Source organism: Osmia lignaria, chromosome 13 (genome assembly GCF_051020975.1).
Source record: "Osmia lignaria lignaria isolate PbOS001 chromosome 13, iyOsmLign1, whole genome shotgun sequence".
In the NCBI taxonomy this organism is placed as follows: domain Eukaryota; kingdom Metazoa; phylum Arthropoda; class Insecta; order Hymenoptera; family Megachilidae; genus Osmia; species Osmia lignaria.
In genome coordinates, this window is record NC_135044.1 from 901,119 (window position 1) to 922,793 (window position 21,675).

Consider the following 21,675-nt stretch of genomic DNA (forward strand, 5'->3'; position numbering starts at 1 on the left):
TCCGATTTTACGATATTACGATTACTTGGTGATACGTTCGTCTATTAGGATCATAAGCAAGTGTGACGATGTTTCTTGCAAAAACAAAAAATGCTAGAAATACAAGCTTGTCGCGAAGAAAAACTCGATCTGGCACGAGAACGAAAAGGAAGACGCGCCCGTGCGCACCAATGGCGGCCACCGACCCTTATTTACTGAAGTCAAAATGGCTGCCCTTCGGCTTTTCACACGCTCCAGACCTTTAATGATTATTATACAAGATTCTGGTCAATTTAAATCGTTAAATAATACTTTACCGAATATCTTTCAGGTATTATATATTGAGATACGTTATTTTTTTATCATCTCGTGAGAAATAGTACGCATTTCTGTGTTGTCATAATTACTTGAAGACGAAGTAACGAAGGGCCATGCTGACATAGTTGTTAGGTCGTTGATTTTTATTTAATTTTAACTGGAAGAAATTTATCTACTTTTTTAAAGGAAAACTGTACGTACAATTGACATGATATCTTACAACAAGCATTTAAATATCAAGAAAGCAGAGATGCGATAAAATAATGAAAATATTACAGTGAATTCTTCGATAGCACTTTAAAATACAGTGCAATATGAAGTGTACGCCATATTATTCTAATGTTGAATAAAAAAAAGTTACTTGAACATTTTTGTTAAGACTGAATTAGTTTCCGAGAATAAACTGAACTTTGTATATTAATAAAACTAATATTTACTCAATTTTATATGTATAACCTAAAAGTATAATATGTACATATGTACTAAAACAAACTGTAACTGATGGTGAAATTTTATGAAACTAATTAAGATAGCTTCAAATATCAATGTTAATGCTATGTCAAAATTATTTCAGAAGTGCTTATACGTTTTTATTCATAATAGGTGCATAAAAGATGGGGAAGCTATAGAACAGCTCCTAAATGTCAAGATCCTGCGCAATATACAGATTATGAGGTAACAAAGGATCCAGAGGAATGGAAATATGTAGAATCTCTGCTTAAACATAAAACCATACCTGTCCCTTCTTTTGAAAAGAAAGAGTATCCATCGGGATGGAAACCACCTGTTTGTAAGTTGCATTTAGTATTATTAAAGTATCGTTTTACAATTTGTGTTTATAAGTAGTTATAAGCTGAATATATTACATATGTATTCAAGATATAACTTCAATTATTTAACAGCAAACCCAGGGGATTACCCTTACTATATACCCAGGACAAAAAATTATATGCAACCTATTTATCTTGAGATTACGTTCCGAGGAACACGACGGGTAACTGTACTTCGCAAAATTCAGGGAGATATTTGGAAACTGAAATCTGAATTAACAAAATATTTACACGTAAATACGAATAAACCAATTGGTGTACGAGTGAATGAACTTATAGGGGAAATTCGATTCAGAGGAGATTATGTGACTCTCGTTAAAAACTGGTTAGATGAAAAGGGATTTTAAATTCTTTAACATTCATCCTTACAAGCATTTGTTACAAATATATAACGCACGTCCTGTTATCACGATAGTTTTATCAAAAGGTAAAAATAAATAATGGAAACATTAATTTATATTTTTAAGTATTTGGCATTTAATATTTATTTTCCAAATATTGTTAAATAGTAACGCGAAACTTTAAAAATGTGAATTTTATTTTAATAGTAAAAAATCAACACCTTTTTTGTAAAAATATGCATTATATTTAAAATTAAATTTCTCACAAACTAGTATAGAGAATGAATCGTGGGTGTAACAACTGATTAAAATGAAGGTGTTACAATGTATTTATACTTTATATTCTTGTCTTGATGCTTAATAAATTATGAATTGTGATATATGGTTTTGTGTTAAACAGTAATTTCTTAATTTTATTAAATTATCTGAATTTATATATATATTTCACATATATTAAAACACTTAATAAATTAAATAATTTAATATGGTTATACAAAATAGAAATTTCTAAGAACGCTCGAACCAAAAAAAGTATGTTGTTTATCCCTCTAAAGATTAAAATCTTACATCAAACTATAGTATTTATTCGATGTTACACGAACTCCAAATATCACATTTGATTCATATCACTATACCAAAAATGCATTAAAAGTAGTTTCAATAAGGTATTTCAAATGTGACACATTGAACTTAAAAGCATCAAGTTACACAATAGAGACCTACTTATAGAAAGGAACATTTTTTTCTTCTTTTTTTTCTTTTTTAACCATCCTATTCAGTACAGGATTCTAAAGGTTTGCATGTAAAGTTCGATGATGTTTTATCAGTTTTTTTCACGTTTATTTCATGCGAACAAAGTGTTCTGTTTAATAGTAAGCATATGGCAAAATTTTACTTGAAAACTTTTCCCTGATTAAATTTACGTCCCTCTTTATCAGTGCCGGTCCAGCTGAAGTACTGTTGAACTAGTTGTTTCGTTTCTTCTTTAGCCGGATCCAAGTTGGTCCAATGGTATGATTCATAATCTACTTGCCAGTCCGGGCATAACTTATGGGAAAAGAAGGACAAAAAACAACAAAGAGCGGTTATTATATTTCTAACTATAAATCAGAAAAAAAAGAAACATTAAATATTTAAAAGAATGACTAACTGTGAAAGCAAGTTCTTGTCCACGCCAAACCCAAATACCACTGATGCTACTGTCATTGTCTGTACCAAACAAACAAGCACTAGCGAACGCGCCCTTTCGCATCTTGTCTAATCGTTGAAACATTCCGCTTATTAAATTGCAAGACATGAAAACCTGAAATAAAAATATAGTATACGAGAATATACAAATACTTGTTACTATATCATGAATCAATCATTTCTATTTTACCTTTGTTAATTCATTGTTATACTTGTATTCACCAAGCCAAATACTGTAATGTTTTGGATCAAACTTCTGCCAAAAATATGGTATCGACTTTGATTCATCTTCGTTCGAATAACATCTCTTAAAGTCATCAAGATCAAAAGTTCCTTTAGGTAATGTATCAAAAGGATTTGTAGTTTTAGGTTCGGCAGCCAAAACAGCATCTGCTGGATCTAGATCTTCGGTAGCCTCCTTTTTAGATTCTTTTGCTTCTTTTGATTCTTTCTTGGATTCCTTTTCTTTCTTTTCCTTCTTTGAGGACTTTAAAATATTTCAATGATTATTATGATATAAAGTATAAATATTTTTTTTAGGAAGTAACACTAATACCAACTTTTCCTTGTGTTTCTGCAAACTTCTTTGGATCATATTCAAGAGTTTTTTCAGCCAATTTGAAGGCCCCAATGACAGCCATTGACTCTGGCTGATAAATAACAGTTTGAAACCATCGATTTACGTTCTGGTACGGTTTGCGTAAGTTTGGTTCAAGAATATATTGATATAAATGAAGTAATGTCATAGCTACACTAATGTCGGCTAATGTCAGTCGTTCTCCGACTAAGTAAGTACGTGTAAGTAAATGGGAGTTAAGGGCAGTCAATGCTTTTTTCACATCATCTTTAGCATGTTCTACATTCTGAAATATTAATTCATAAGATCAAATTTTAATAAAAAATATAATAACCAACAATGTATATTTGTATGCACCTTATTGGACACATACGAAAAATCGTATGTGTTCGAGTAACATGCTAATATTCATATACCTCCAAGAGTTACAAAAACAGTGAGAATCTCCACTATTTTTGCCTTTGAAGGAGGAGTAATTAAGATAACTAACATATTATTAATTCTAATTATACCTGTTTATTATATGGCATAATTCCAAGCAATGGAAATACCCATGCACAACTAGCTGGAAGAATTTCAGAATCTGCAAACCCAAACCATTGAATGATTTCTGCACGTTCAAGATCAGTTTTACCTCTCAGCTGATCATTTGCCACTAAAAAAATAAATGTAGGTATTATATATTCAAATCAATTTTCTTTGCACTTGCAATTGATATAAGTATCAGTTTTACCATAATAAGCGATTGCATTGCTTTCTGTAATACATTTTCCATCGCCTGTTTCAAATGCTGGAACCTGTTATAAAAGATACATCTGTTATTAAATCAGCAACATTGAACAATTGAACAATGAAAAACACTACACATTTTCATTTGTGATTTAACACAGAACATTTAATTATTGATACTTTTGAAAAATCGTACCAGCTGATTTATTGTTACATAGATAATATTTAAAAAAAAAAAAGTTATAAAAATATCTTGCTTACCTTGCCCAGCGGAAACTTCTTTAAAAAAGCTTCGGATTTATTTGTCTCGCCGAAAACAAAATCATCTGCTATCTTGATTTGAGCACCGGAATATTGAGCTGCAATCAGCACCTTGTAGGCTCTGAAGTTTTCCGGGTACGTGTAGAGAGTCTGAAATAAATTGAAACTCTATTAGCTGGTTTCTACATTTAATTACATTTTTGACGAACTTTGTATTTTTGTCAGTATATCATACTGTCGATGTTTAAAGGTTTGAATTGTACAACAGAGACTTACTCCGGACGCCATTATATCCAGTTACGGGAAGAGGAAGTTGAAGGCCGGTAAAGATCGTTTCTTTCGAGTGCATAAAGTCTCCGTGTCGCAATAGATACGTCCTTACAAAGTAACTGCACATTTATGCATGTATTTATAGTAAACATTTTTGCAAATAAAACGATGAAAAATTTTACGATTCAATCTAATATTGTAAATAACTTTTCAAGATTAAACTTAATTTTGTATTTTAAAAATTCGCAAGGTAACTAACGATCAGTAAAATATCATATTTTGATTGGCTGATTGACATAGAATTTATATAAACTATAAAGCATAAAGTAACGATTTATTTTGTACAAAATAGATTATTCCTTATGAAATAGATATTTTATAAAGTGCTTATTCATTAAAATTACAAATTTGTATGTGTTTCATATTTCAATGTTGCATATCTATAAGGTACATACATACTGCATGACTGGAACTTAAGTTCGAAAATGGCAGCGTTGAAGGATGTTGTTTCTTTATACAAAAATTTAAAACAAGAATGGACAGCAACTCCGTGTAACTTGAAAAAATGCGGTGAACTATTAAATCAATTAAAGGTATAAGTTTCATTTCTTTGTCATTTAAGTATTTCGGTATTATTAAATATAGCAGTATAACCTTGTTTATTGTTGGGGCTTGTTAAAATGATTTGTCATCATGTTCTAAATTCAGTAATTGATTAATATTGTTACAAAAATATTGTTATAAAAATATCAATATTGAGAGTATAATATTTTTTTATTAGCATAGAACTTATATTTATTTATATTTAGTTGTTTATTGTTAATTTAATGGAACAACTTTGACAGGTTGGACTTACCCATTTAATGTTTCTTCCAACATCAAACAGCACAGCAAGTCAAAATGAATTGCTTATTGCTCGTAAGTATTAATATATGTAGAATATTTGGTAAAAGCTAGTTATGATATATAAAATTATTTGTTATTACAGGTGACATTTTAGAAATTGGTGCACAATGGAGTATAGTAACCGAAGATATACCTTCTTTTGAACGTTACATGGCACAATTGAAATGTTACTATTTTGATTATAAGTCAGGATTAATGGAATCTGTATACAAATATCATCTTCTTGGTTTAAACCTTTTATTTCTATTGTCTCAGAATCGAGTTGCTGAATTTCATACAGAATTAGAGTTGTTACCTTCAGATCAAATACAGTCAAATGTTTATGTCAGACATCCTCTAAGTTTAGAACAATATTTAATGGAAGGTTCATATAACAAAATATTTCTAGCAAAAGGCAATGTACCAGCGGCGTCGTATAATTTCTTCATAGATATATTATTAAATACCGTTCGTGATGAAATTGGAGCCTGCATGGAAAGTGCATATGACAAAATTTCTATTCAGGATGCTTCACGAATGTTAAATCTGAATTCAGAAAAAGACATGAAAGCATTTGCAACAAAGAAGAATTGGAACTTAGCAAAGGATGGTTACTTTTACTTCAGTACGACTAGTGAAAAGAAAACTGAAGAACCAATTCCCAGTGCAGATTTGGCTACATTAGCAATTGATTATGCAAGGGAACTTGAAATGATCGTTTAAGAAACGTGTACATTTTTCTGTATTTTATAGATAAATAAAGTTTGTCACATAATTATTAAGAACATAACTGATTCTTTATAGTGGCTACAAGTTTCACGAAAAAATTGTAATTAATGTACAGCACCTAGCATCGTACGCTCCCTCAGAGAAAATGGCGATGTGTCGCCCTCGGCATAGATTTCCCCTTCCGTTGTGATTATTCCTTTTAACATCAAACAGCAATCAAAGCTTAAAGGTGTGTTATTCATATGCAAAGTAAAATAATTGTTATCAGTAAGTTTAATATACTTGTCAAATTAAATATTTATAATTCTTTACAGATGTTTATAATTAATTGATGTTGTAAAATTTTTGTATATATACCGCAGTTCACCAGAGTCCATAACTGCGAAAAAACCAGTTTTCGTTCTTTGCGCATCTCCAGTACGCATCTTCGCCCTGATTGGCGATACTCCCAAACGAAGTGGAAAGCGATTAGCAGAGAGCTCGTTGCGTTCCCCCACCATCTTCCAACCTGCGCGTCGCAATTATGGACTCTAGTGAACTGCGGTATACTTATTTATATTACGTTACTGTGATATATTTTAGGTTATAGTACTGTCATTGTGAAGAAATCTGTCAAAATGCTTCGTGGTTACGAAGGTGTTCGATTTTTGTCAGATAAACAGATGGTCATATTTGATATTGGACATGCTTATACAAAGTACGTGTAAGTTTATTAAAAAATATTGAATATTTTATAAATTGCCATGTAATTTGACAATAGATTTGGTTATGCGGGCGAAGCTACCCCACGCGGCATTATAAGGACGGAAATTAAGTGTTCAGAGTCTAAAGAGCTTCGAAAAATTTACGATTACAAAGATACAGAAGATTTATACCAATTGCTTGTTGAATTTCTTCATGCTTTATTTTTCAGGTAATTCCTAAGTGTTTCATATTTCACCTGTATTTTGTATGTTTACTAATTTTTTATGATTTGTTATAGACATGTTGTAATATGTCCAAAAGATGCTAAAATTGTTATTTTGGAATCACCATTATCTCCAACACGATTCAGAGATACCTTAGCTAAAGTGTTGTTCCGACACTTTGAGATTGGATCTTTAATGTTATTACCGATTCATTTAGCAACTATTAGTACATTGGGTATCAACACAGCTTTAGTTTTAGATGTTGGCTATAAAGAAGCTACATTGATTCCAATTTTTGTGGGTGTACCAGTTTTAAAGGCATGGCAGGCACTTCCATTAGGTAGTCAAATTATCCACGAGTAAGTTAAATATTTAGCAACAAATTAAGTTAATACATAATAGTTCCATTGTGATTTTGATATCATGCTTTTTATTAATAGGTATTTAATAAAATCTTTGAAGGATACATCTCCTAATGTAGATGTATCAGAAAAACTTGTGGAAGATATAAAAGTAAGAACATGTTTTGTTACTACATTAGAGAGATCTCGTAAACTAGGAACAGCAGAAGCTCCTAATCCTCCCCCAGCAGTTAAATATCCTGGGCTTAAAACTATCAATATACCTGGTGAAGTTCGAGAGAAAGCATTTGAAATATTATGGGAAAGAGACAATGATAATCTTAGTATACCTACAATGATTTTAGATGCTCTTATTCAGGTATAGTCGAAACAAGAATATTGTTGCTCGTTTATGTTTATTTTTATTATAATAACTTTCTTTATCGTTACAGTGTCCAATAGATACTAGGCGAATTTTGGCTGAAAATATACTACTAATTGGTGGTACAACAATGGCAAAAGGCTTTATAAGTCGTCTTAAATCTGAACTTTTAGTTCTTGTGAAGAGTAGTTTATATTCAGAGAAATTAAAAATTGAAACGTTTAAATTTCATATTGCACCTAGTAAGCCAAATTACACAGCATGGCTAGGAGGTGCTATATTCGGAACCATAGATTTGCCATTAAGATGTCTAACAAAAGAGAATTATTTAAAATCTAATAGAGTCCCTGATTGGGTTAGTTTAATAGACAATCAAACAGAGGATTCACTGACCTGTGAAATTTAAGACACTACTTCATTTGTAACAAAGATACTAAACATCGATTGTTGTATTTGTATGTGTATATAAAATATGTAAGTATATATATTTATTGTTGATATAACTGAGACTCGTGTCACATGAATTACATAAAACAAATAGTACTGAAAATTCAAAGTGTTTTTATTCATAAAAATTGTATAAACAATTTTTTAATTTTATGTTAGAAGATTTATAAAGTTGTAAGCAATGTAAGTTTCTCATTAAGTTGAAGTTGTGTCTTTATCAGTTGAGATAGTGCAACAACCATTAATAAATCTTTCACGTTACTATTAAACATCTCATCAAATTGGTCACTTGACATTTTAGGTACAGAGTGCACCATATCTAACAGAGCACGTCCAACCTGAAATAATTTTATTTTTACAACGTCTGTGTTACATAAAACATTGAAATATAAAACTAAATACATACTTGATTATCTGGTGGTTGTTTTCCACTTAATACATCATCAACATAGCCAAGCACTTGTTCTAACATGGAAGAAAGTTTAGCACTTGCTTCTGCTATTTGGGAGAGATCCATCATTGGTTCAATACCTCCACCTGTTTTTGCACCAGTTATTTGAGCATGAGCTGGCAATTGCGTTTTAGAACAAAGTTGTAAACCCACGATTTCTGGCTCGTAAGATGTAATCTAAAGAAGAAAGAATTGATCAGTACAATTTATAAAGCATACTGTACAAAATACTTGACATACCTGTACTTTAACTGGTGTGAACATAGAACCCTGTTTTCCATTTGGTACTCCTAATGGAACACATACGTAAGCTTTAATTGCCATTCTGGTAGTATTTGCTAATGTTGTGTCAACAGTCAAATGAACAGGATTATTGCATTCACGAACATAATATTCATGAATAACAGAAGAATGAGTGGTGACCTGTAAAATTTATAAAAGTAAAAGGATATTTGTTTGCAATATGTAATGTATAAGTGATGACTTTAAAAATAATTACCTCGTTTCCAGTTGCCCACCATCCAACAATATTCTCCTGAGCATTGACTCTGTGATTCAGTTCATACAAATCAATTCCATATGTCAAATCAGCTTCAACCTGACTTTCAGATTCTTTGTGGGGCACACAGAAACAGTTTGTAACTTCAACCATTCCCTTTTCCACAGTACCTGTACAGGTTGATTTATAATGTATAAATTTTCATTTCTTTTTTTAATAAAAAGGTGTCACAATATTTGCAATTGCAAATTACCTAATAACGTTCCGATAACGCGATGAGATTCAGCTTTTCGACGTTCATAGGCATCAACAACTTGAAATAAAACTACAGGATGAACTTTTACAGTAAGGTTAAGCGCCATGTTCCACAACTGTTCGCAACTTCGCAACTAAAAATTAAAAGATTAAATAGATATATATCAATAGTTTAAGATTGTACATTTTTGATTAAAATTAAAGTTTTTAATTTGTCAATTTGATTAGCAACTATACAATTTAAGTTCATTACATACATTTTACAAATGAGCAGGATCACACTTTTCGACATACGGCATATGGCGCCCTCAGGTACTTAAAAATTGTTTAAATGCCCAATGCCCACAGTTCACCAGAGTCCATAACTGCGAAAAGACCAGTTTTCGTTCTTTGCGCATCTCCAGTACGCATCTTCGCCCTGATTGGTGATACTCCCAAACGAAGTGGAAAGCGATTAGCAGAGAGATCGCTGCGTTCCCCCACCATCTTCCAACCTGCGCGTCGCAGTTATGGACTCTGGTGAACTGCGGTATGCAAAAGTTGTTGTTGCACTGTTTACTACTAACATACAAGTTTACTATCACCAATTTATTATCCTTTAGAAGAAAATAAGTGGATAGATGTCAGATTCAAATTGAAACTCTCGATAAGAAATTATGTTTGAGGTTAATCAAAGTTTTTATGATAAAAGTAACATTATAATGTAAAAATCACATAACACATTTCGTTTTATTATTTCAGATAAAAGATTGAAATATTTTGTTTCATGTATGTCGACAATATTGTATATACAAAACTGTAAAAAATGAGTAGTATTAAACTTGATGTACAGTGGTCTCCTGTTCATGCAAATAAATTCATTACATGGGGTACAGAAATTTGTTTATATGAAGTTATACAAGTAAAAGATAATACTAGGCAATGTGAGTATATATTGTGAAAGATATTTAATCATAGCAGAAAATTTATTGAAAGAAAGAAAGTGATTGTTGATTTTTTTCTACACAGATACAAAGATTTCTGATACTACTGTTGCTCATTTACTTGCTACAAATACAAATCATCATTATGTTAAATGTATTGATATATATCCACAGCTGGAACCAGATATTCTATTAGCTGTTGGACAAGCAAATGGAAAAGTTGTGTTAACTACTTTTGGTCCTACTATTTTTGATTCTCAAGGTCTTAATGGAAAAGAACTAGGTAAATTATTTAAGACTTATATAAATTAAGCTATGTATATGTCATTTACATTAATAAATTATTATAGTTCCAAAACATGCAAGGCAATGTAACACAGTTGCTTGGAATCCTATAGATACAAATTTAATTGTATCTGGTTTAGATAAACATAGTAAAGATCATTCCATTTTGTTATGGGATATAAATAAAGGTTTGCAATGTGCTGAAAGAGTACATCATCATAACACAGCGCAAACAGATTCTGTAAGACCTCTTGCCGAAGTTGGTGTTTCTGAAACTATACATTCAGTAGCTTGGTTTAAACACGAGCAGAAATGTATGGTAGTTGGTGCTAATAATAAACAGTTGAAAATGATTGATTTCAGAGGTATTACTAAAGTATATAAATTCATTTATTTCAATCTAGTATGTACATTAATAAATTAATGAATTTTTTTTAGATTCTGCAAAAGTAGTGAATACAGCAGTGACTAAAGCAGTTTATAATGTATCGGTTAATCCACATAATAACTATCATTTAGTATCAAGTGTTGATAATCAGGTAACAATTTGGGATACAAGATGCTTTGAAAAGCCTGTTTTAACTTTATTCCAAGGTAGACAAATCACGAAAGTTTTATGGTGTCCAACTAGACAGAATCTTTTGGGAGCTTTACAGAAGGATTCAGGTAATATATCATTTTAATTTATGTGTATGTATATATATGTATGTACCTGTACAGGCACAAATAAATATTCATTGATATTATTATTTTTAACCAAGTGACATTGCATTTGTATGATATTCAACACTGTGGAATTGGAGGAGGAGAAGATACTGAACCCGGGGCATTAGAAAGGACAGTTGCACCACCATGGCATAGTCCTATAAGCTTTTCTTGGCATCCAACGCATGTGAACAGATTATTAGCAATATCTCAACAAGGTTTGATTATATTACATTGTTAAACCATATAAATAAAAAGATAAAATTGCTTAGATATATTTTTTTTAATTAAGGACTCACAGATTACACTGTTTGTGAAAGGATTACAGTAAACTGGTCGACACGATCTCATCTTGCCTGGAATCATGCTTCAAAATCATTTAAATACATATGTAGTGATGACAACATCTATAAAGCTTTGGATGATATTTCTATTTTAACTAAAACACGCGCAGCTTCAGAATATGGACTACTTGTAAGTTGAAAAAATGTTTAGTTTATCCTGTTGAAAAACTGTCACGTACATGTTTATAGCCAGAACTGGCTGAGAACGGTGAATTGGCTGAAAATGATACCCTGAAGAACTTGTGGCAATGGTTGTATCTGAGTCGTTATTTGGTTGAAGATGGTACTATACCAAGCTCAGATAACAAGCATCCAGGTGTTAGGTAAATTAAGGATTCTTTGAATAATTATACATTTAATAACTCATAAATTAATGTCTATTAATGTTACATAGAACCGTTTTAAAATTAGATAGTCAGCAAGGATCTAACAATGGTTTCTTGAAATCAGAATTAATTCATCGTCCGTGGTCAGATATAGGTTCTAATCACACTGCAAAAATTTACAGGTATGAAATAGAAATAATTAATTGAAATCGCGATTTCATTGTTACATTTATTTGCAGATCTCCAGATAGAGATAAAGGACTGCTCTTATGTGGTTGGCGATTTGACAGAGAAGCGAACACTCTTTATGATAATTTATTTTTAGATAGATTGGAAAGAGAAGGGGCATATCCAAGAGCAGCGGCAATAGCAGTATTTAATTTATGTTTACGGCAAGCCATAGAAATTTTAAATCGTGGTGCTAGTAAAATTTCCATGTCTGCAAATTTAAATATCGTTGCTATGGCTTTATCGGGATTCTCTGAAGATAGGAACAGTATGTGGAGAGAATCGTGTTTAAAATGTAGATCCCAACTCTCGGATCCCTATTTGAGAGCAACTTTTGCGTTTTTAACAGCAGATGATTCTTATGAAAATGTTTTGGTAAATACATACATATATGCATATACATCTCTTTGATAAATGTACTTAATACTCATTGTATGTTTTTACAGAACGAAGACGGTATGGCAGTTGAGGATAGAGTAGCGTTTGCTCTTATGTTTTTATCGGACAACAAATTAAGCGATTACTTAAAAAAATTGACACAGAAATTAACCGACGAAGGAAATTTAGCTGGTTTTCTTTTAACAGGTTCAGCTTTAGTTTAAGTCGTTCGATAAGTATGTTTTCCGTTATAATGCATATTTATTTCGATATTTTAGGTGCCAGTTTAGAAGGTATACAATTATTAAATCGGTACTTGGAAATCACTGGTGATGTCCAAAGTTGTAGCCTGATAGCTATTCGAGCACTTACGCCAAAGTTACTGCAAGAAAATCAGGTTCAAGTCTGGATTACTAGGTATTAGATGACGAGTGTAAGAACAGGGTCGGCGTTAAGGGGGTGCGGGGTCGGGCAATCGTCCAGGGTGCTAGATCTGTAAGGAGCGCCGCAGCCCGGTGTCCCTAGTATGCGAATATACAGATATTTTCTCATTGTTTCTTCTCTTCTCTACATATATGCTGCGACATTTATGTCTACATCTTTCCTGACGCGTTTTTTTAGCCCCTGAATAGGCGCCATGATATGTTGCCCTATTCAGGCGCCAATATTGCTAAAACCGGCCCTGTGTAGGAAAAATTTCTGTTTAAACGCAAGAATTTTCAAGAACCTAAATACAGTTACAGAAACCTTTTAAATGCTTGGAAAATGTGGACTCAGAGGGCACATTTTGATATTGCTATGCGGTCTGCTACGAATGAGAAACCGCCACAACAAATATATATCTCTTGTAACTTTTGTGGTAAAAGCATATCTGCATTTATGCAAGGTCTTAGTAGAGCAAGGGGACCTTTTGGTAGATTAGGAAGCACACCCAATAAATTAAAGGTAAATATAGTAAGTCAAAGGTATTATATTCTAAATAACAGTGATATCTTTTACATTGTTTTGTTAGATGTCTTCGTGTCCAAACTGTAGAAAACCATTACCTCGATGTGCGATTTGTTTGATGCACATGGGTACTGTAAGTGGTTTACAAATGACAACATCTGGCGTTAGTAGAAATGAAGAATGTGATAACAAATTAACAGAATTCAGCAATTGGTTTACATGGTGTCAAACGTGTAGACACGGTGGTCATGCTGATCATATTACACACTGGTTTCGGTAAAGTTTCAATACTATTAAGTATCGGTTCACCTTATTTTACATTCTTTAATAAAGTATCTTATCATTTGTATAACAGGCAACATTCTGAATGTCCAGTGACATCGTGTACTTGTAGATGCTTTTCCTTAGATGCATCATGCAAAATTGGAATGAGTATTGTATAAATAGAAACAATAGGTTCAAAGGGTTTTGAATAATGCTGACAGTGCTCATTTTGGTTTTAGGATTTTAGGTTATTCCTAGAAACAGTATAAATACAAGAAGCAAATGATAACAAACCTTGTACCTTGATAATGTGGCACTGTTTAATTTCATTATGAAGAAATAAATGTAATAATTGTATAGTATATATATATATATATATATATATATATATATATATATAATTGTATTATTATATAAAAGAAGAATCACTGTAAATGGTATCGCAATTTATAACTCTACATTATCATCATCCGATATCATCCACTTTTTTGGTCCCAATACGTTTAGTAGAGTTAACATTTCATTATATTGATCAGAATCTGTAATACATATTTCCTATGTTTTAGTGTACTTTGAAATGTGTATAATGAGAAATTAAATCTGATATTTACCAAAGTCTTCTGTCATGCTAGGTGAAAATAATACATAACTGCTACAGGACATTGTAGACTTGGAGTTCAAAGTACCATGAACTTCTATATAACCCTCAGCATTAAAATCAAGAGGTTCTGGTAAAGTAACGTTAACTTGTACACCATCAGTAGTTTTTAATTCTATATTTTGACCATTTGAACTTTTCTAATATACAAAAAAAAAAATCAAGAAAAATTAATGCCATGCATTTGTACAAACAAAGCGTTAAATTAATACGTAAACAACTGCAAATATTACGCAAATGCTTACTTTTTCAATTGTTCCAAGTATAATCACTTCTCTTCCCACATTTTGTGTTAATCGATAACCATCGATACGGCTTTTTACCATTTTCTTTTATTATTAATTAACAGCGTTTATCAAATGTTTTCAATATCAATTTTGAAGAACTTTTGTCATAGTAATTTCAAGCCGCCAACAGAAGAATTACAAAATTTTAGTTAGGAAAAATTCTCAGAGCGTGAACCACTGAGAACGCGGCAGTTCAGGCAGTTTAAATTCTAGTTTGTTTCTCTACATAAACATATAGAAGTTTTTCGTTGAAAAATTTGAGAACATTACATTTTAATCTACAGGGAAATTAATAAATAGAGAACGAATAAGTAATTCTATAACATAATTTATTTATGAAACATACGTATAAAACTATCATATTCAACTTGTTCGAAATTATTTTGTAAATAGTACACCAAATTCAAGCAATTTACACAAGGCATCTTTTCTTGCTTGTTCTCTGGTTACACCTATGCCAATTTGAAATATTATGGGATTAGTATTCAATTTAAATCCAATTGCAGATTTACCATTAACTGTTTTAAAGTTAACTTCTTCTACATTTGTTTCAAATGCCTTGTGTATAATAGCTTTTAGAGTGTTAACGTCTTGCAAACTATGCGTGTTACACACATTCTTCAAACAATTTTTATTCGTTACGTCGAAGCTGTGGCATAAATTACTCAATACTTTAACATAATCCTCAACTTTGATATGAGGTTTGAATAGAACAGGTATTTGTCTTGTTCGACCATATGCTTCTAATACTTTTTCTTTGTTAAATTTTTCATACTTAGGCTGATCTGTTGAGAGTTCCATAAATTGTACATTTAGATCATTTACTGTGTCTGATGTTTTTGTATTATGTTTAATAACTGGAGGCAGGTGACTTTGTAAATTTTCTAAAACTTGTTTAGCTGCTTTGTGTTTAGCAAGTTTTTTTGTCCTTGCACATCCTTCTTGACATACAGAACCTACAGTACAACTTGTTGTGAACACTGGAATATGAGAAGGTCCAGCTGTGGCAATATTTTCATAAACTGGATCAGAAAAGTTGTTTTGCTGACAATGTTCCTATGAAATAATATTGCTTTATTATTAATAAAACAATACATTTACATGATACTGTAACAGAAACAATGTTTAAGAACATACTTACGTTCAAAAGACCTACATAATTCATAAATTCTTCTTTTATGTCTGAATCAGAAACATTGGAATTATTAGCGACTGAAGAACATAAGTAATCTGTTGTTGTAGAAGTATTTGATTTATTTGGTAATGTAATACTTCCTGTAGGTTTTACAACTGATAACAATAGTGTTTCTGGAATTTTTTTTTCTGATAATAATAATGATAACATTTTTGTAGCAGCATTTTGCTTGGCTTCTTTTTTATTATATGCTGTTCCTTCAGCAGTATAATTTCTCCATGAAACCCTGATAACAAATTTCTTTTGATGCGTACTACTTACTGATAATATTTCTGTATAAACAGGTAAAGTACCAAGTTTCACAGAAGCCTCTTGCAAAACCATTATTGGAGTTTGATTCATTTTGTTTGATTTATATAAAAAAAGTATTTCATTAGAATAATTACTTTATAATCACTACAGGTTTACGTTATATTCAAAATGCATTCTAGCAGGTATGAGTCAGAGAAGCTGTAAGAAATATAAGGATAAAATCAGTTTACTCATATTCTTTTACAAATTTGACAGTAGAAATGTTAAATATAAACCATCGCTGTATGTAAAACTTACTATTTACAAAGTTGATCGTATTTCTCGATAATAATGTAATAACAATTTATCAACTGTTTTGTTCTGTTGCGTGTCCGTCGCGGAAAATAGGGATATTCGGGGATTTAGGTGCAGGTGTGACAGTCCGTGGAGCGCAGAGGCGCTCTGCTCTCAAGGCGCGGATATACAAAATAGTAAACTGTTATTATTGTTTTGAGTACTTTAATATTTTGAATTCAATTTAAAACAGAACTTTGACTTTGTGTTAACAAGGCTTAGAACTTTCTGTGCGAAAACGACTTGTCCGTAACGAGTGACAAAATCATTCTGACAATTCTGCGCTTGGCGGAGGAGATCTTCGCGCGTTGTCGGTCGATGCCCCTTCCTTGGTGGATCCTGGATCCTCCCTCAGGATCATCCCTCGTCCAATGGTGGAGGAGTCCACCCCGTCTCGTATGGGCCCCTTCTCCTGGCTGTGGTCCACCCTCAAGCGCGTGGAAGTGGAGGCGCTCCGCCAAGACGCTAGAACGTTGCAGCACACATGTGCTAAGAGAAAGCGTGGGACCCAGAGAAATTAGGAAACGACAAGACCTTGTACTTGCCAAAGCAACTCTTGAGGAAATTTACGACCCTCTTAGAGTGCATGAAAAGACAGGATATCGAAAAAGACTTCGTAACCCTTAAGGACCGTTCGTGACTTGGTCGAAAACAACGAATTAGCTATGGTCTATCATAAATTAGTTTTTAGGAATTTTCCAAGTGAAACTATTCCATTCTCTGGACTTCCGGCCTTCTCTCAGCTCTATCACCCACGTCGAGGGGTTTACAATTTACTCTTTGTTTATTTATATAAGGGTATGCATAGACGATGTTCGAATTTCGCTCTTAATTTATGACCATCGATACAAAGGTCCTCGAAGAACATTCAAGACATATCGATACAATAGACTATCGATAAATATTCCCATGGCAGTGTCGCCACACCACTCTAAACATATTCACGTGATAACGTTTCACGTTACAGTACACTTTTTGGCAGTGATCCTACTGTTCTTTCCTATACTGTGGTTCTGGGACCACTGGTTGGATCTGTAATCACCGTATGTCACTGCAACATACCCATTGTGGATTTTACTCGTCTTTGTTCGTGTATAAACATAAGCACATAATGCTAGGCAGATCAAATATAAACTACAGTTTAATTTCTTCGGTTCGTGATGGGGATTTAAAAAGAGTATGCGAGTTAATCAATGTTTACGGTCTATCTTATTCACAAGCATGGTCAGAAGGATACGTTTTACTCCGTGATGCTATTGCAAATGAACATACAGAAATTGCTAGACTACTTTTAATAAATGGTTCCAAAGTTAACAGTAAAAGCAAGAATCCCTCTGATAGTCCACTTCATTTAGCTGTTAGGAAGCGTAACAGAGAAATTGTTGAACTGCTTCTAGATAGAGGTGCTGATGTTAATTTTAGAAATGAACGAGGTTACACTGCGCTGCATGATGCGGTTCAAACTGGAAACATGGAAATTACTCAACTACTTTTGAATCAGGGAGCTTATGCTGATGCTATAGACAATTACAGTATAATTCCACTTCACATTGCTGCTGCGAAAGGATATGTACAGATTGCTAAAGATCTTCTAAATCATGGGGCTTATATTTATTCTGTATGTACTTCAAAAGGGAGCGAAGGGTATATGCCACTACATTTTGCCTCTGAAGGAGGTAGCGAAGAAGCTGTTAGATTATTTTTGGATAAAGGTGTTGATGTTAATACTAACGCAAAGGATAATTTAACGCCACTTCATATGGCCACTAAAGCAGGACATGAAACAGTTGTAAATCTACTCCTAAAGCATGGGGCTAAGGTTGATGCCCAGGATAAGAATGGCAAAACTGCATTGTATCTTGCTGTTGAAAAAGGATATTCAATGATTGTTAAGGATATTTTAAAGTATTGTCCTGATATTAATAATCAAAGCAACAGAAGCTCTCTTGAAGCCGCAGTATACGGGTATAGAAAAGAGATCGTTGAGACTCTTCTTCAACATGGTTTTACTGTTAATCCTAAAGATGTAAATAATCCTGAATTGCTGCATACTGCTGTTGAGAAAGGATATTTGAAAATTGTTGAAGACCTGTTGAAGTATGGTGCTAATGTTAATACGTTACACAGTTCAACATGTAAAAAAGGTTTCACGCCTCTACATAGTGCAGCCAACAACAAGCAAAAGGAAATGGCCAAATTATTGATAAACTATGGAGCTAATGTTAATGCTAAAGATGCAAGTGAAAAAACTCCAATATTTTATGCTATTGAAAACGTTGATGTAAAAATCACCAAACTACTTTTAACTAATGGAGCTGGTATAAAAGATAGTCCTGAGTTACTAAGTATTGCTGTTAAAAAGAAATGCAAAGAAATTGTTGAAATTCTTTTACAACATGATGCTAATATTAACGCTACTGATGGGTGTGGAAGAACAGCCTTATATTTTACTGCTCTTGATAAAGAGAGAGAAATTGCTGCATTGCTGCTAAGTAAAGGGGCTAATGTTAATGCTAAAACTAAAGATGGAGTAACAACACTTCACGCTGCTATTAAGAATGGATGTACAAAAGTCGTTGAAGCTCTTTTGGAATACAATGCAGATGTTAACTATATAGTAGAAGGTGATATGACACTGCTCCATCTTTCTGCTCAGAAAGGAAATGAGCTAATTAGCAAAATGCTTTTAAACAAAGGGGCCGACGTCAACGCTACACGAAAAGGTCGAATAACTGCACTTCATATTGCAGCTAAAAACGGTCATTCGCAAATTGTTGAGATTCTCTTGGAATTTGGTGCTGAAGTTGACTTTAGAGATGAGTATGGTAAAACAGCACTTCATATTGCTTCTGAAGAAGGATATGCACAAATTATTAATGCTCTTCTAGAATATGGTTCTGACATCAACATTATAAGTAAAGGTGGTCATACGCCACTTGAATATGCTATGATTAGATATGATCAATACTTACATGATAGATATGATCTTCAATTTAATAACTATGATCCTCATCGTGATTATTATGAGCCTGATCCTGATTATTATGATCCTGATCGTGATTATTATGAGCCTGATCGTGATTATTATGAGCCTGATCGTGATTATTATGATCCTTATCGTGATTATTATGATCCTGATCGTGATTATTATGAAGGATATGCTGAGATCCTTAAACAGTACATAGTTAAAGTAAAAACTGCAGGCTTATACGTAAATGCAAGAAATTTAAGGTTGATTAATTTCGATGAAACTGGGCTCATGGAAATTAGTGACAATGAAATTAGTGACAATGAAATTAGTGACAATGAAATTATAGGCATTAAATTTAGCAATTTTCAGAGGGAATGTAAAGCAGAAATAGAAATTATGACAGGCGAGAAGATTGATAGTAGCAATACTTCTTTTCACGATATCCTGACAAAGAGTATAAGTCAATTAGCAATATATGCAAGGAATAAAAATATAGTACAGGCCTTGAAATCAGATGATTATAAAACGAAATTTCCAATATATGCTAGTGTAATAAATGGTCGATTTAGGAGAGGCATAGAAAAAAAAAAGTTACTGGAACAATGCAATATGTTTTTCCATTCTCTCTGCAAAAGCCTTCTTGAATTACCAACTTATTGTACTGAAAAAGTATTGAGTTACCTAAATGATGAAGATTTAAGAATTTTAATAGATGCTTGCAAGCCTTTGAATAGCCCTAATACCTATATTAGCGATGTGGAACATGCCTTAGTTGTGAAAGGTAGACAGATAGAATTTCTAGATACTAACTAGAAGTTTGACGTCAATATTTGCTGAAAAATTCATCTTAACCTGTGTAATATTTATTTCTGCAAAATCGCTAGTGACATGGCAAAGAATACTACTATCTCGATAAGGTACCAAATAGCAGAGAATATAAGAAGCTGGATATTAAGGCGGAAATATACTGTAAAAGATTTAGCAAATAAAACAGGTATAGGATACTGTACGCTGTTGTACTTCGGCTTGAATTCAACTATTTATTTGTCAGTTGTATAAAATTAGCAAAGTACTTAAAACGTTCGACTGTGCGAGAACAATCAGTAGAGTTCGGTTGACAAAATCGATCTCATCATTCTGCGCTTGGCGGAGGAGATCTTCGCGTGATGTCGGTCGATACCCCTTCCTTGGTGGATCCTGGATCCTCCCTCAGGATGATCCCTCGTCTAATGGTGGAGGAGTCCACCTCGTCTTGTGTAGGCCCCTTCTTCTGGCTGTGATCCACCCTCAAGCGCGTGGAAGTGGAGGCGTTCCGCCAAGACGCTAGAACGTTGCAACGCACATGTGCTACATACGAGAAAGCGTGGGACCCAGAGAAAATAGGAAACGACAAGACCTTATACTTGGTAAAAGGCAACTCTCGAGGAAATTTACGACCCTCTTAGAATGCATGAATAGGCAGGATATCGGAAAAGACTTCGTAGCTTTTGAGGACCGTTTGTGACTTGGTCGAAAACAACGAATTGGATATGGTCTATCATAAATTAGTCTTTTAGGAATCTTCGAAGTGAAACTATTCCATTCTCTGGACTTCCGGCCTTCTCTCAGCTCTATCACCCACGTCGAGGGGTTTACAATTTACTCTTTGTTTATTTATATAAGGGTATGCATAGACGATGTTCGAATTTCGCTCTTAATTTATGACCATCGATACAAAGGTCCTCGAAGAACATTCAAGACATATCGATACAATAGACTATCGATAAATATTCCCATGGCAGTGTCGCCACACCACTCTAAACATATTCACGTGATAACGTTTCACGTTACAGTTCCATTTTAAGTGGACAGTGACCAATTAGGAACGACCACGTAAGTTACGTGGACGCGGGCTTCCCTTGGCTTGCTAGGGACTCGAGGTGGGGTTTTCCATTCTTGGCCAATGTTATTTCCCTAAATTGGTGAAAGACTCATTTCTCTAAACCGTTTCTTAACCAAAAGCAACCATATTTATGCATATAAAAATAAGTAGTTTTATCTTAATCTAAGACGCACATAACAAATTTTAATTTCATATGATTTAATATTTAAAATCTAGTGATTTGTTTCTCAAAAATTGATCATTACCATTTATTGCACAGAAAATGGAGAAAAAATGTTGAGTTTAGCCTTCTATGAACTTTTCCAT

The 21,675-nt window shown here is 33.0% G+C and overlaps 9 protein-coding genes and 2 long non-coding RNA genes across 15 annotated transcripts; 5 read left to right on the forward strand and 6 right to left on the reverse strand.

Annotated features, from left to right (window-relative positions):
• Nucleotides 1-176: 176 nt before the first annotated feature.
• mRpL49 (mitochondrial ribosomal protein L49) lies at nucleotides 177-1,593 on the forward strand. Of its 2 annotated transcripts, none has more exons than XM_034319480.2 (3): nucleotides 177-310; nucleotides 901-1,087; nucleotides 1,200-1,593. In XM_034319480.2, exons 1-3 carry the CDS (start codon nucleotides 206-208, stop codon nucleotides 1,472-1,474), a joined length of 567 nt encoding a protein of 188 aa, XP_034175371.1. In that variant the 5' UTR covers nucleotides 177-205; the 3' UTR covers nucleotides 1,475-1,593. The 2 variants fall into 2 exon arrangements, with proteins under 2 accessions (XP_034175371.1, XP_076547594.1); XM_076691479.1 differs by lacking the exon at nucleotides 177-310 and adding an exon at nucleotides 783-801.
• A 405-nt stretch (nucleotides 1,594-1,998) lies between these two features.
• Nucleotides 1,999-4,653, reverse strand: eEF1gamma (elongation factor 1-gamma). The gene is made up of 8 exons (XM_034319468.2): nucleotides 4,500-4,653; nucleotides 4,224-4,373; nucleotides 3,967-4,030; nucleotides 3,746-3,888; nucleotides 3,217-3,519; nucleotides 2,847-3,143; nucleotides 2,619-2,771; nucleotides 1,999-2,515 (listed from the first exon to the last, which is right to left on the reverse strand). The coding sequence occupies exons 1-8, from the start codon at nucleotides 4,509-4,511 to the stop codon at nucleotides 2,360-2,362; spliced, it is 1,278 nt and encodes a 425-aa protein (XP_034175359.1). The 5' UTR covers nucleotides 4,512-4,653; the 3' UTR covers nucleotides 1,999-2,359.
• Nucleotides 4,647-6,154, forward strand: Rpn12 (regulatory particle non-ATPase 12). Its single transcript, XM_034319479.2, has 4 exons — nucleotides 4,647-4,743; nucleotides 4,941-5,086; nucleotides 5,339-5,411; nucleotides 5,482-6,154. The coding sequence occupies exons 1-4, from the start codon at nucleotides 4,662-4,664 to the stop codon at nucleotides 6,099-6,101; spliced, it is 921 nt and encodes a 306-aa protein (XP_034175370.2). The 5' UTR covers nucleotides 4,647-4,661; the 3' UTR covers nucleotides 6,102-6,154.
• On the reverse strand, nucleotides 5,677-6,479 carry LOC143305984 (uncharacterized). Its single transcript, XR_013063231.1, has 2 exons — nucleotides 6,390-6,479; nucleotides 5,677-6,303 (listed from the first exon to the last, which is right to left on the reverse strand). It is a non-coding gene; the product is annotated as an uncharacterized LOC143305984 (long non-coding RNA).
• Arp10 (Actin-related protein 10) lies at nucleotides 6,247-9,370 on the forward strand. Its single transcript, XM_034319469.2, has 7 exons — nucleotides 6,247-6,374; nucleotides 6,690-6,804; nucleotides 6,868-7,020; nucleotides 7,090-7,374; nucleotides 7,456-7,735; nucleotides 7,809-8,212; nucleotides 8,487-9,370. Exons 1-6 carry the CDS (start codon nucleotides 6,350-6,352, stop codon nucleotides 8,142-8,144), a joined length of 1,194 nt encoding a protein of 397 aa, XP_034175360.2. The 5' UTR covers nucleotides 6,247-6,349; the 3' UTR covers nucleotides 8,145-8,212; nucleotides 8,487-9,370.
• eIF3f1 (eukaryotic translation initiation factor 3 subunit f1) lies at nucleotides 8,283-9,767 on the reverse strand. Its single transcript, XM_034319478.2, has 6 exons — nucleotides 9,648-9,767; nucleotides 9,389-9,524; nucleotides 9,136-9,305; nucleotides 8,877-9,059; nucleotides 8,592-8,813; nucleotides 8,283-8,523 (listed from the first exon to the last, which is right to left on the reverse strand). Exons 2-6 carry the CDS (start codon nucleotides 9,495-9,497, stop codon nucleotides 8,350-8,352), a joined length of 858 nt encoding a protein of 285 aa, XP_034175369.2. The 5' UTR covers nucleotides 9,498-9,524; nucleotides 9,648-9,767; the 3' UTR covers nucleotides 8,283-8,349.
• A 93-nt stretch (nucleotides 9,768-9,860) lies between these two features.
• mio (GATOR complex protein mio) lies at nucleotides 9,861-14,210 on the forward strand. 2 transcript variants are annotated; one of them, XM_034319232.2, is made up of 15 exons: nucleotides 9,861-10,055; nucleotides 10,132-10,313; nucleotides 10,399-10,596; nucleotides 10,664-10,963; nucleotides 11,037-11,264; nucleotides 11,360-11,521; nucleotides 11,596-11,777; nucleotides 11,837-11,970; nucleotides 12,042-12,155; nucleotides 12,213-12,576; nucleotides 12,648-12,786; nucleotides 12,858-12,996; nucleotides 13,317-13,524; nucleotides 13,592-13,803; nucleotides 13,883-14,210. In XM_034319232.2, the coding sequence occupies exons 2-15, from the start codon at nucleotides 10,196-10,198 to the stop codon at nucleotides 13,968-13,970; spliced, it is 2,586 nt and encodes an 861-aa protein (XP_034175123.2). In that variant the 5' UTR covers nucleotides 9,861-10,055; nucleotides 10,132-10,195; the 3' UTR covers nucleotides 13,971-14,210. The 2 variants fall into 2 exon arrangements, with proteins under 2 accessions (XP_034175123.2, XP_034175125.2); XM_034319234.2 differs by having other exon boundaries at nucleotides 12,063-12,155.
• LOC117601897 (replication protein A 14 kDa subunit) lies at nucleotides 14,152-14,866 on the reverse strand. Its single transcript, XM_034319236.2, has 3 exons — nucleotides 14,695-14,866; nucleotides 14,403-14,589; nucleotides 14,152-14,330 (listed from the first exon to the last, which is right to left on the reverse strand). Exons 1-3 carry the CDS (start codon nucleotides 14,773-14,775, stop codon nucleotides 14,239-14,241), a joined length of 360 nt encoding a protein of 119 aa, XP_034175127.2. The 5' UTR covers nucleotides 14,776-14,866; the 3' UTR covers nucleotides 14,152-14,238.
• A 204-nt stretch (nucleotides 14,867-15,070) lies between these two features.
• On the reverse strand, nucleotides 15,071-16,625 carry LOC117601896 (protein Loquacious-like). Its single transcript, XM_034319235.2, has 3 exons — nucleotides 16,481-16,625; nucleotides 15,878-16,381; nucleotides 15,071-15,792 (listed from the first exon to the last, which is right to left on the reverse strand). Exons 2-3 carry the CDS (start codon nucleotides 16,271-16,273, stop codon nucleotides 15,115-15,117), a joined length of 1,074 nt encoding a protein of 357 aa, XP_034175126.2. The 5' UTR covers nucleotides 16,274-16,381; nucleotides 16,481-16,625; the 3' UTR covers nucleotides 15,071-15,114.
• A 793-nt stretch (nucleotides 16,626-17,418) lies between these two features.
• On the forward strand, nucleotides 17,419-20,496 carry LOC117602537 (uncharacterized). Of its 3 annotated transcripts, none has more exons than XM_034320717.2 (2): nucleotides 17,496-17,559; nucleotides 17,939-20,496. In XM_034320717.2, the coding sequence occupies exon 2, from the start codon at nucleotides 17,988-17,990 to the stop codon at nucleotides 20,298-20,300; it is 2,313 nt and encodes a 770-aa protein (XP_034176608.2). In that variant the 5' UTR covers nucleotides 17,496-17,559; nucleotides 17,939-17,987; the 3' UTR covers nucleotides 20,301-20,496. The 3 variants fall into 3 exon arrangements, with proteins under 3 accessions (XP_034176605.2, XP_034176608.2, XP_034176607.2); XM_034320716.2 differs by having other exon boundaries at nucleotides 17,499-17,693; XM_034320714.2 differs by having other exon boundaries at nucleotides 17,419-20,496.
• On the reverse strand, nucleotides 20,035-21,456 carry LOC117602540 (uncharacterized). Its single transcript, XR_004580968.2, has 2 exons — nucleotides 20,884-21,456; nucleotides 20,035-20,810 (listed from the first exon to the last, which is right to left on the reverse strand). It is a non-coding gene; the product is annotated as an uncharacterized LOC117602540 (long non-coding RNA).
• Between the last annotated feature and the right edge of the window lie 219 nt (nucleotides 21,457-21,675).

Coding starts and splice junctions, on each gene's coding strand:
- eIF3f1 (XM_034319478.2), bottom strand. CDS start 9,497: ATGGCGCTTAACCTTACTGTAAAAGTTCATCCTGTAGTTTTATTTCAA. Junction 9,060..9,135: donor GGTGGGCAACTGGAAACGAG/GTAATTATTTTT, acceptor TAAATTTTACAG/GTCACCACTCATTCTTCTGT. Junction 8,814..8,876: donor TCACACCAGTTAAAGTACAG/GTATGTCAAGTA, acceptor TTTCTTCTTTAG/ATTACATCTTACGAGCCAGA.
- mio (XM_034319232.2), top strand. CDS start 10,196: ATGAGTAGTATTAAACTTGATGTACAGTGGTCTCCTGTTCATGCAAAT. Junction 11,778..11,836: donor CTTCAGAATATGGACTACTT/GTAAGTTGAAAA, acceptor ACATGTTTATAG/CCAGAACTGGCTGAGAACGG. Junction 11,971..12,041: donor AACAAGCATCCAGGTGTTAG/GTAAATTAAGGA, acceptor AATGTTACATAG/AACCGTTTTAAAATTAGATA.
- LOC117602537 (XM_034320714.2), top strand. CDS start 17,562: ATGTCACTGCAACATACCCATTGTGGATTTTACTCGTCTTTGTTCGTG.
- LOC117601896 (XM_034319235.2), bottom strand. CDS start 16,273: ATGAATCAAACTCCAATAATGGTTTTGCAAGAGGCTTCTGTGAAACTT. Junction 15,793..15,877: donor ATTATGTAGGTCTTTTGAAC/GTAAGTATGTTC, acceptor ATTATTTCATAG/GAACATTGTCAGCAAAACAA.
- Arp10 (XM_034319469.2), top strand. CDS start 6,350: ATGCAAAGTAAAATAATTGTTATCA. Junction 6,805..6,867: donor ATTGGACATGCTTATACAAA/GTACGTGTAAGT, acceptor ATTTGACAATAG/ATTTGGTTATGCGGGCGAAG. Junction 7,375..7,455: donor GGTAGTCAAATTATCCACGA/GTAAGTTAAATA, acceptor TTTTATTAATAG/GTATTTAATAAAATCTTTGA.
- Rpn12 (XM_034319479.2), top strand. CDS start 4,662: ATGAAAAATTTTACGATTCAATCTAATATTGTAAATAACTTTTCAAGA. Junction 5,087..5,338: donor AACTATTAAATCAATTAAAG/GTATAAGTTTCA, acceptor CAACTTTGACAG/GTTGGACTTACCCATTTAAT. Junction 5,412..5,481: donor AAATGAATTGCTTATTGCTC/GTAAGTATTAAT, acceptor TTGTTATTACAG/GTGACATTTTAGAAATTGGT.
- eEF1gamma (XM_034319468.2), bottom strand. Junction 2,772..2,846: donor ATAACAATGAATTAACAAAG/GTAAAATAGAAA, acceptor TTTTTATTTCAG/GTTTTCATGTCTTGCAATTT. Junction 2,516..2,618: donor GACAAGAACTTGCTTTCACA/GTTAGTCATTCT, acceptor TTTTCCCATAAG/TTATGCCCGGACTGGCAAGT.
- LOC117601897 (XM_034319236.2), bottom strand. CDS start 14,775: ATGGTAAAAAGCCGTATCGATGGTTATCGATTAACACAAAATGTGGGA. Junction 14,590..14,694: donor TACTTGGAACAATTGAAAAA/GTAAGCATTTGC, acceptor TTTGTATATTAG/AAAAGTTCAAATGGTCAAAA. Junction 14,331..14,402: donor TAGCATGACAGAAGACTTTG/GTAAATATCAGA, acceptor TATGTATTACAG/ATTCTGATCAATATAATGAA.
- mRpL49 (XM_034319480.2), top strand. CDS start 206: ATGGCTGCCCTTCGGCTTTTCACACGCTCCAGACCTTTAATGATTATT. Junction 311..900: donor CTTTACCGAATATCTTTCAG/GTATTATATATT, acceptor TATTCATAATAG/GTGCATAAAAGATGGGGAAG. Junction 1,088..1,199: donor GGGATGGAAACCACCTGTTT/GTAAGTTGCATT, acceptor ATTATTTAACAG/CAAACCCAGGGGATTACCCT.